The sequence below is a fragment of the Hordeum vulgare genome, chromosome 2H, assembly GCF_904849725.1.
Source record: "Hordeum vulgare subsp. vulgare chromosome 2H, MorexV3_pseudomolecules_assembly, whole genome shotgun sequence".
Classification (NCBI taxonomy): domain Eukaryota; kingdom Viridiplantae; phylum Streptophyta; class Magnoliopsida; order Poales; family Poaceae; genus Hordeum; species Hordeum vulgare.
In genome coordinates this window covers 640,131,824-640,142,874 of record NC_058519.1, presented here as the reverse complement: position 1 = coordinate 640,142,874, position 11,051 = coordinate 640,131,824, and the positions used below count along the sequence as shown (strand labels likewise).

General features: G+C 44.5%; 2 protein-coding genes across 2 annotated transcripts; one reads left to right on the top strand and one right to left on the bottom strand.

Moving 5' to 3' along the window:
* The first annotated feature begins 1,681 nt into the window (after positions 1-1,681).
* Positions 1,682-6,049, top strand: LOC123428217 (linoleate 9S-lipoxygenase-like). Its single transcript, XM_045112405.1, has 7 exons — positions 1,682-2,072; positions 2,156-2,412; positions 2,493-2,934; positions 3,301-3,494; positions 4,057-4,403; positions 4,799-5,092; positions 5,177-6,049. The coding sequence occupies exons 1-7, from the start codon at positions 1,700-1,702 to the stop codon at positions 5,916-5,918; spliced, it is 2,649 nt and encodes an 882-aa protein (XP_044968340.1). The 5' UTR covers positions 1,682-1,699; the 3' UTR covers positions 5,919-6,049.
* A 2,690-nt stretch (positions 6,050-8,739) lies between these two features.
* Positions 8,740-10,074, bottom strand: LOC123428877. Its single transcript, XM_045112989.1, has one exon. The coding sequence runs from the start codon at positions 10,072-10,074 to the stop codon at positions 8,740-8,742; it is 1,335 nt and encodes a 444-aa protein (XP_044968924.1).
* Positions 10,075-11,051: the final 977 nt, after the last annotated feature.

Genomic DNA, 11,051 nt, shown 5'->3' with positions numbered 1-11,051 from the left:
GTTGTCCGAATCGCGATTCTGAATCGGGTCAGAGCTACGATGGTAGGATCGTGAATCGAAGAATCATAACTACTAGGATCGTAGAAACTTAGATTCTGTGAGCAAAATCGTAGAATCGAAGGGCTAGTTTCAATCGTAAATCGTAAGATTCTAAGACTCGAGTCACGATTCTGACAACTTTGACTCACATTGATTAAATTAGACATATGTTTCTTAAAAATGATAATCCAAAATAAATTTGTATTTGAACAAAAATACAAAGTATGTCATGTATTAATTCGTTGAGTTAGACCCTAAGCATTAGCAATTATGTGTTGCATTCTCCTCACTCAAATAATAAGCACACCATGGTTTTATAAGACAAAAACATTATTCCTTCAACGTCATAAAAATATATTTATCAATTGATAATATACGCCTAAGTATGAAGTTTCGAAATAAATTATTTCATCTAAAAGTTATGCATATGAAATAAGTATTTTTGTTGAACAAATATAACCTGAAAATATTTCCTTCTAGAAGTTATCTCTCCGCCGGGTTGGCCATAGATGGTAGGTCCTCGAGCATTTTTATCCAATCAAGTAAGAATAACTTCTTGTGTAGAATGGAGGGGTGTGTGTGCTGTCCTATTTGCACTGCTAAAATCTGTTTCTTTACTAAAATAATACTGTGCTTCATATTGACTCGATTAATACGGATGCTAATGTCAGCATGCACAAGTTATCTTCAATGTTTCACACCTGGTTTTAGGTCGTGACCTTTATAATTAGACCTACCATGCAATCAATTGAGCATTTTAAATAGCCTGTGTGGACAAAGATAATGCTTTGTTTACAGGTGAGGGCTTTTGGAGGACGAGCTCCAAAATAGGAATTTCGTAGCATGATTTTTTTTTTGAATTTATTTCCATACACTCTCACACATGTGTATTCCGTATGTGCTAAAATTCATAACAAAATACTTTCACACATGGCGTATAGAAAAAAGACAAAAACATATTTCTAAAATGGGCCGTTATTTTTTGTTGTTGGGATGGATTTTTTTTGTACAGCCTACAAATCACACAAAATTTGAATTATATTTTCACGCGTTTGCATCGAAATCATTTAAGGTGCCGTGGACTTTGTTTCTATTTTTTTGAAACATTAAAATATGATACATTTTTCCCAAAATACCGAGCTCATGGAGCCCGGGCTCCATTGCCATTTTCCCTTTTTTACCTCTTATTTCAATATATTACAAGATTATTATGTTTAATTTGTTTGCCATTACACAACAAATTACAGGCTAAATGTATTACTTTGAACTTGCTGGTTACATTGAAGTATTTACTGTGCTTAATTCTATAGTTAATTACGTACGAACTCAACAGTATGTTGTGAGTCATGTAACTATATACATATGATGTTTGTTAGAGCATCTCTAGCAGACCCCCTTAAGTACAAATGGTTCATAGGTCTAGCATTTCTGGACCGACCACCTCCATTATTCGTTTTCGTATCCAATGTATAGCACAAAATGGGAAATGGTAGGTGTTGCGATCTGCACGAATCTTGACGCTATGGTGTTGTGGACTCACTCATTTTCCCTACCCAAACATTTACAGCGCCAGCGTCTGTCCAATTTTGCTCCCGACGTATATATATATATGTGTGTGTGTGTCATCCACCCAAACACGAATTCTCGCCCGATCAACTCGATGCCGATGCAGATCCATTACAGCCCACGTCCGTGTGCCCGCGGCCCGCATGCTCCGTCTGCCACGGCCACTGGGGCGCCGCCCGGATGGACCACGACGGTGCTCCGTCCTGCAGGGGCGCTGGAGCGCCGGGATGGACGAAGGCCAATGCTCGTTCCTTCAGCGGCTCGCTCGCAGCTGAAAATCTTGCACCCGAACACAAGCCATAGCCATGGCGCCACCACGGCCACGCGTGCGGTTGCCGGCTCCGACGTCCAGACCTCGCCCACCGCCACTAGCTCTCGTGTCCAGGGCAAGCTGCTGCTGCAGAGCTCGGACTCGCCCAACAGCCCGCTCAGGCTCTCCCTCCAGCTCGTCAGCGCCACTGTCCCCGGTACATTTTTTGCATGCATTCATATGTTTGTAGCTTAACCAGATGGTCAGCCGTACGTTATACCCTGACAAACATATATACAGGGAGCGACGGGCGCGGCGTGAGAGGGGAGGTGGCAGCGCTGGACGCCGTCATATCGAGCGGTGAGACGGAGCTCGACGTGGAGCTGCTGTGGGACGAGGCCCTGGGCGCGCCCGGCGCACTACTGGTGACAAACAACTCCGACTTCCCCGTGTACCTGCAGCTGCTGAGCCTGAGCTCGCCGGACGTCCACTTCCTCTGCAACGGATGGGTCTACCCCGTCGATAAGCACCCGTACCGCCTCTTTTTCACCAACGACGTGCGTGCACTACACACAGATGTCATGAACTATTTTCATGCATATATGACTAAAACATTATTTCGATGATTCTGCTGCAGGCGTACGTGAAGGAGAAGACGCCGGCGGCGCTGCTCAAGGACAGAGAAGACGAGCTCCGTCTGCTCCGGGGAGAGGGCTTGCCGGCCGACAAGCCGCTGCAGAAATGGGAGCGCGTGTACGACTACGCGTTGTACAACGATCTGGGAAACCCGGACCTGCGCAAGGACCTGGCGCGCCCGGTGCTGGGAGGCTCCAAGGAGTACCCGTACCCTCGCCGGACCAGGACCAGCCGGCCTCCGAGCAAGGCAGATCCGGCGAGCGAGACGAGGGCGTCAATGGAGGAAGCGATCTACATCCCGTGCGACGAGCGTACCGGCCCTGTGGCCTCGTTACCCATATTTCCCAAACTGGACGGTCACTTCGGGTCGCTGGCGGATGTCCACGGCCTCTTCGACACCAACGCCAAGCCCTTCCCATTCCCCGTCCCACAGGTCATCTCAGGTATAGTATATCGCAATTCTCTCACCATGTACGTACTACCTCGGTACGAAAATAGCAGACGTTTTTGCAGCTCAATTTTGATACGAAAGGCGTATGTACATGCTCTTTTATCTTCAGGGAAAGAGGATAACCATGTCCTCCATCTACCCACACAACTTTAGACTCAAAAAAAAAAAACTACCCACACAACTTACCAAGTAAACATATGCATTGACCAGGCCTGGACGGGTTTTGGCCGGGCTTTGCAAAGCCTTGCCTTCAAATCCAAACCCCTTGCCTAGCTCAAGGTCCACTAAAAAGGGAGGGAGTATGTATGTGTGATTCGACGAATGTTGGACTCATCAAATCTATTTTTGGTGTACATAGCGAATCGAACAGGTTGGCGGACGGATGAAGAGTTCGCCAGGCAGACACTCGCAGGGGCAAATCCCCTGTCCATCGAGCTTGTCACCGAGTTCCCACTCACGAGCAAGCTTGACCGGGCTGTGTATGGTGACCAAGACAGCAAGATAACCAAAGAGCACATTCAGAAGAACTTGGGAAACATGAATGTGGAGCAGGTACGAACTATATATTCACTCCTTGCTAAAAATGTTTACCATGAGCAAATTATATATACACTATAGTTTGGCAAATTAATATAGAAAAATTATGAACACTTACATACCAAATTAATAACATTAAATTCATCAAGATATATATTTTCATATGGTAAATATTCACTATCATAGATGGTTTTTTTTGTTGTAAACCTAGTTAAAGTTTACAAAAAATGATTTCACTAAATTTTGGCAGGGGTACATAAGCAAAATTGTTGACTGATACTTATTTTCACTCAAAGTCCCAGTCTGTCTCGATAGATTTATTTCTTCGGGCCCAACTATATCATAAATTAAGTTTCTCCTTTTAGGGAAACATCAAGAGCCCGTTGTGTATTTTTATTAATTTCCAAATAAAACATACAAAATATTAGCGTTCAGTGTATCACAGAATACAAAACAATTACATAGTAAATTATAAATAAAAATTTCTTAAAGTGGGAAGAAATAGCTAAACCGTTACTCTACAGTACTATGCAAAAATGGTAAATGCGTCCCTCGGACCATTGCATGAATTGTGTAGGCAATAGAAGCGGGCAGGCTGTACACCGTGGATCACCACGATTGGGTGATGCCGTACCTGAAGCGCATCAACGAACTGCCGGGCACCGATGAGAAGGGCGAGATCTCTCAGAGGAAGTCGTATGCGACAAGGACGCTTTTGTTCTTGCAAGACGACTCGACACTCAAGCCGCTGGCGATCGAGCTCAGCTCGCCGCACCCAGAGGATGAGCGCCTCGGCGCCACCAGCACTGTGTATACTCCGTCGGACGAACTCAAAGCCGGCGGTGATACCTTCACCACGTGGGAACTCGCCAAGGCCCACGTAGCTTCCAACGACACCTGCAAGAACAACTATGTCCTCCACTGGTATGTACACTAGTTGGTTGGTCCTTCAAATATTAGTGAAATAACAATGTAGAGAGTACTCCCTCGGATTCTAAATAAATGTCTGCGACACTTATTACTTCCTCCATTTTATAATATATTGTGTCATCAATTTTTGAGGTTTAAGTTTGATCATAAATTTAACCAACTTGAGTGATTACGGGGAAAGCAAAAAATTATATTATTGAATTCGTATTCGGATGAAGTTTTTAATGGTATAATTTTTTCTTTCTCACCACACTTGTTCATGTTGGTTAAATATATGATTAAACTTATAAGCTTGAAAACCGAGGTCACACTATATTGTGGAATGAAGGGAGTATGTATACGAGGTAGTACGCATGTCATGTTGACTGATGCATCCTATATGTATGTAGGCTGAGGACGCACGCGACGATGGAGCCGGTGGTGATCGCGGCGAACCGGCAGTTGAGCGTGCTGCACCCAATCCACAGGCTCCTCAAGCCGCATTTCCGGAATACTTTGAACACAAACTCCACGGCGCGACACATCGCCATCGGCGCCGGCGATCAGCGGCAGAGCGGTGACTTATTCCGCAACATGCACGAGGTCAACTACTTCTCTGGCAAGTACGGCATGGAGATGTCCTCCAAGGCATACAGTTCATATAACTTCACCCAGCTCGCTTTCCCCAACGAACTCGTCAAGCGGTAACGAGTAAAATGCTCTTTTAATGGCACGATATTCATTAATCTACAATATTCAGCTGACTATGGTATTCATTACGTATGCAGAGGTATGGCGCGGGGCGATCCGAAGTACCCTGAGGAGCTGGAGCTGCTGATAAAGGACTACCCGTACGCAGTGGACGGGCTGGAGATCTGGACGGCCATCAAGAAATGGGTCACCGATTACTGCATGATATACTACGCCGACGGAGACAGCGCGGTAGCGGGCGACAGCGAGCTGCAGGCATGGTGGAGTGAGGTGAGGGACGTGGGCCACGGCGACCTGAGCGACGCGCCGTGGTGGCCGGCCATGGACTGCCTCGACGACCTCGTCGAGACCTGCGCCACCATCATTTGGCTCGGATCGGCTTACCACTCGGCCGTCAGCTTCGGGCAGTACGCGTACAATGGCTTCGTCCCGAACCGCCCAACCATCACCTCCAGGGAGATGCCGGCCGACGCCGGGGCGGTGGTGACCGAGGCCGAATTCCTCGGCAGCATCACGCCGAGGACCGAGGCCTTCGGCATCATGGCGCTCACCATGAAACCGCCGGTGAAGCCGGGAGAGCCGCTCATGGGGGAGCGGCCCGACACGGAACGGTGGACGAACGAGCAGCGGGCGGCCAAGGCGCTACTCGAGTTCAACGCGAAGCTCGACGCCGTCGCGGAAGCTGTCAAGAAGAGGAACGCCGACACCACGCTGAGGAACCGGAACGGGCCCGTGGAGGTGCCGTACACGCTGCTCGCGCCGAGGGCGGACCCTACGGCACCACACGTCGGTGGGATTCCAAACAGCATCGCCGTCTGAGGGCATGTACAATCGAGGCAACCCCTTGGTGCTGCCCAGCCATCCACATAGATAAACTGAAATGAAGCTACTAGTCTATGTCACAATCACCCAATGGAAGCTACTTCCTTTAATGACATGATCACACTTTTTCTTTTACAGCTACATTTCAACACATGCAATCTTCAGTACATTTAAACTTTACCATCAACCTTTTGAATCAACAATATCAACAAGCTTACACACTGAAAGTCATAAAAAAAACTTGATCCCCAAACAAAAAAGCAACAATTTTGATATCCAAACGATATCAACAATTATGTTTTGACCATGATAGAGAACATCCCACAACAATAGAACATTCTTACCAGCAATTTTTTATATCCAAAATATAACAAGAAGTATTTCTTGACCATGACACAAAAAAAATCTCACAATAATAGAACAATCTTAAGGTTTCCAAGCACAAGAGAAGATTTGTAAACACGCATATCATATTTATTCAAAGTTCAAACTGAATTTGTTGGTGTATCCGTTGGCCCTTCTCGTTCAAAACAAAACAGTCTCACATCTTCTATGCTTCCTTGCACATGAAGCTCCCCTTTGCTGCACACATATCTACAGAATATCCATAACAAGGAAGACACATGTTAGAGTATATTTAGAACTAGCATGGCACAAACTATGTGGAAAACAGAGGAAATACATATCTACAGTTTGGTTTTAGTCAAGGAAATACATATCTACGGTTTAGTTCAAAATGTAGTAACTCCAAATGAATATCAACAATTTCTAGCATGGCGCATATCTACAGAGCATCCATAATAGTTTGGTTTGAAAGACAAATGAATATCAACAGTTAGTTTATCTCCAAATGGCCGACACGCAAGCAGTTCAATCAGGTTTGGCATCCAACTTTAGCACTCAAGTTCAGGTTTGCACTTACAAAAACAAAGACAAAACAGGTTTAGCATCCAACCTTTGCACTCAAGTTCAGGTTTGGCTTCAATTAACTACCAACGTTAGCAGATAAGTTGAGCAGGTTTCAATCAGCTTACGGAACACACACAACATCTAAACAAAGGAGAGACGAACAAGTTGAACTACATACCTTCTATCCCTCCTTGAAAAGTTGATCCCCCAATCTCGTGACAGCCCTCACATGCATCTCCTTTGCCCATGGCTCCATTGTTGTAGTGTCGGCACTCAACATTTGTGTAAACTTATCAAACAACTTGGTTCTTTCCTCAGCTAACTTTGCCACAGTCCTCTCCTTTGCTGCCTCATATGCAAGTCGGTTAGCTTCTACCTTCTGAGCAGATAAACGACTCTGCAATTCCATCATCTCATTCGTTTGGACCTTAGTATCAGCTTGTGCTTGTAGGAAGGCCTCAATCTGTTCTTTCATGTCATTCATCTCACTAGGGGCTTCCTTCTCTTTTCCTGTAGCTTTCTTCGCCCTCTTTGTTCCTGGGGGACGCTGAGCATTCTCAGTTGGTGTTGGCGCTGACCTCTTTGTTCCATCTCCTTCTGTGTATACATGAATCTTCCACTTCTGGCTGTCTTTCACAGCTTCCCACCAATGCACATATGTGAACTGGTGTCCATTGCGGCTGTGGTACAGGTCTAGAGCTTGCTGCATCAATTGTTGATCACACCGGCCACTCGCATAGGTGTCTCTCATCTCGTTATAGCAGCCGTTGAAAGAGGTTACCTTCTTTGTTGTTTTGTACCAATGGTTCTTGAGGTGCTTGACATCCCGCTTTCGGTCACTCTCAGTTGTGCTGTTGAATGTATCAGCAACCTCCTTCCAGTAGTATTCTCCCTTCTTTGCATTCCCATCGATAGGATTCACAGAGTTGCGCAACCAAGCACTCACGTGCACAAAGGAAGTAAACATGCAAGTAAGCATGCAGTTAAATTTGATAAACAATACATATAAGATATAACTACTATGTCACAATGAATTTCAGAACAAGTACAGAAGTGTGTTTCCAACCATACAAAAATGATTTGCAGTTTTCTCAGAACAAGATTGCAACACTTGTAAAGTTACTTTGGAAATACTTTCTCAAACAACTAAGAAACTATTTTTAGGTGGACACTGAGAACCATTTGATCTAAACACTGAGACTTGTGCAAGTATAAATGGACTTGCAGCCAAAAAAAAGAGAGTGTAAATGGACCAGCAGTTCAGAATCTGGAACCTTCATATATAAGTTGAAATACAGACCAACGCCTGAAGCCAAACAACAACGCCATAGACAAGATGCATGTATAGTAGGAGTATAAAAACAGGAGAATCAGCCTAAATAAATTCTGGGGGCTTACCAATCTGATGTCCTCTTCTTTTGTATAATATAACCTTTGTCTATCTTCATCAGCTGCTTCCACATCAATTGTGACTCGTTTTCGCTTACTGGATGGAGTTGTGGTCCTTGGATCAGATGTTGATGGAAGAGGGTGGTGCTTGGTTGGTGGCGGCGGCTGCGTGCAGAACATCGGATGTTGGAAACCAAGCTGCTGAGGGGTTGGCAAGGGAAAGTTTGGATGACTTTGGCCTTGAAGGAAGCTCATGAAACCATTAGGAGGACGATATTCCATTGCAGCTGAAAGAGAAAGTAGTACATGAAACTGAAGTTCATGGTTCAGTGAAGTAGTACATCAAACTGAAGAAAATAAAGAACACAAGTGAGTATGTATAATCTAGAGTAAATTCAAAACAATCTTAAAACACTCTTTATATAACACATACAATTCGAAGATAGTCACTCCTCTGTCTGTCTCTCTCTCTCTCTCTCTCTCACACACACACACACACACACACACACACACACACACACTAATTGTTTGTATCTTCGCTCAATTTCTTCCAAATATGCTCAACCAAGTCTTGTTTGAGCTGATTGTGCATGGCTCGGTCACGGATCTCAACGTCTCTTCTGACCACGTCAGCAAACAAAGGAGTAGCCCCACTAATCGCTGTAGGTGGCAAAGCAGTAGATGAACCTAGACCTTCATTCAAATCGAAAGGCAACTCCACGCCCTTCTCATCTTCGAGTATCATGTTGTGCATGATCACACACGCTTTCATTATGTTGCAGATATCTACTTGATCCCAAAGTCGTGATGGTTCTGCCACAATTTTGAAGCGTTGTTGTAGAACTCCGAATGCACGTTCAACATCCTTTCTCGCACCTTCTTGCTTCTTTGCAAATAACTTGTCCTTCTCAGTTTGAGGCAACCGAATGGTTTTTACAAAAACAGCCCACTCCGGATATATTCCATCTACAAGATAATATCCATTCTTGTATTGTTGCTCATTGACATAGTAGTCTACCCTAGGAGCATCCCCTTGCAATGTTTGAGTGAACAATGGTGATTGATTGAGCACATTGATGTCATTGTTGGATCCTGGAACACCAAAGAAGGCATGCCATATCCATAGATCATGGGATGCAACAGCCTCAAGGATGATGGTAGGGACACCATAGTCACCACGTGTAAACTGCCCCTTCCATCCAACCGGACAGTTTTTCCACTCCCAATGCATGCAGTCTATGCTTCCTAGCATGCCTGGAAAACCACGTGCTTCGCCAATTTCTAGTAGACGCTGAATGTCTTCAACAGTTGGCCTACACAAATATTCTCCACCAAACTTGGCAATGACCCCCTTGGCAAAATTTTCAAGACACATGAGTGCCGTAGTAGCACCTAATCGAATGTGGTCATCTGTTTTGTCAGCAGGTACACCATACACCAACATATGCATGGCTGCTATGCATTTCTGTAAAGGCGATAGACTTGGACGGCCGAGGGCATCTACCCTTTGAGTGAAGTAGGGAGACCACTCACCAAGCGCTTGAACAATGCGTAGAAAGAGGGGCTTTCCCATGCGGAACCTTCTACGAAAGTAGTAATCGGGATAGGTAGGATTATCAGAGAAGTAATCTGCTATGAGAAGTTGGTTGTAAAATTCTCTCTTCCTGTCAATATATGTCCTAGGGGCTGACCGACGCCTAGTACTTGGAGCTGCTAGTGCATCATGAATATTGGTAGCTATTTGTGCAGCAAAGTTGTTGAGAATATTCTGTTGTGCCAAGTAATCTTCTAGCGAGAACACTTCTGCCGGGTCAATGATGTCATCTTCGAACTCATCAGAACTCGATTGTGACATATTGCAAGTTGAGCTACAATTTAAATATCAAGTAGTAAGAATTATGCACAGAACTACACCTGGAACTATAATCTTGGACATGGCCATTTTCTAAGTTATTAATCAAAACAGTAACAAGCATTCCACAAATAAAGAAAGCAAAATCCTAACATAACAGATACTTCAACATATACTTCTACTAACTAACTTCAACATATACTTCTACTAACAGATTTCCTGTTAGCAAGAGAGTATTTTGCCAACAGGCGTTCATGAAGTGTAGAAATAAAATCCTAACATGAAGTATATATCCTCGCCTATATATTTGCCTGAGATGCTAATCTTGCATAAGAGTGCATGTTACTAGTCTGATTGATCCTGAATAAATAAATAAAAAACTATATAAACAGCTCGGGAGGCAGAGTAATTGGACTGGAGCTTAGTACTTGGAGCTGCTAGTGCAAAAAACAAAGTTGCAGTTCAAAATATTCGCCTAAGATGCTAATCTTGCTTGACTAGACAGAACATGAATTAGTTTGGTATTTGAATCACACATAACTATACTGCTTAACAATCACACATAACTATAAAGTGATAGAAATATCTGAATCCTAGTAATATGCAGCAGCACCAGCGCCGGCAAAACGAGGCTACAAATCACATAGAAGAGAAATATGTGAATCCTAGTAATATGCAGCAGCACCAGCACCAGCAAATCGAAGCAGCAAATCACATACAAGAGAAATATTTGAATCCTAGTAATATGCAGCAGCACCAGCACCAGCAAAACGAGGCAGCAAATCACATACAAGCAGCAACACCAGCAAAACGAGGCAACAGATCACAATAGCAGACCAAATTCGTTTACTGAACCAAACCAGATTCAGTTGAGCAACGAACAGGAAGAAACGGAGGAAATCAGTACCTACAGGACGACGCCGACGGCAGGCTGAGGACGAGGGTGAGGACGAGGACGGCAGGCTGAGGACGACGCCGAC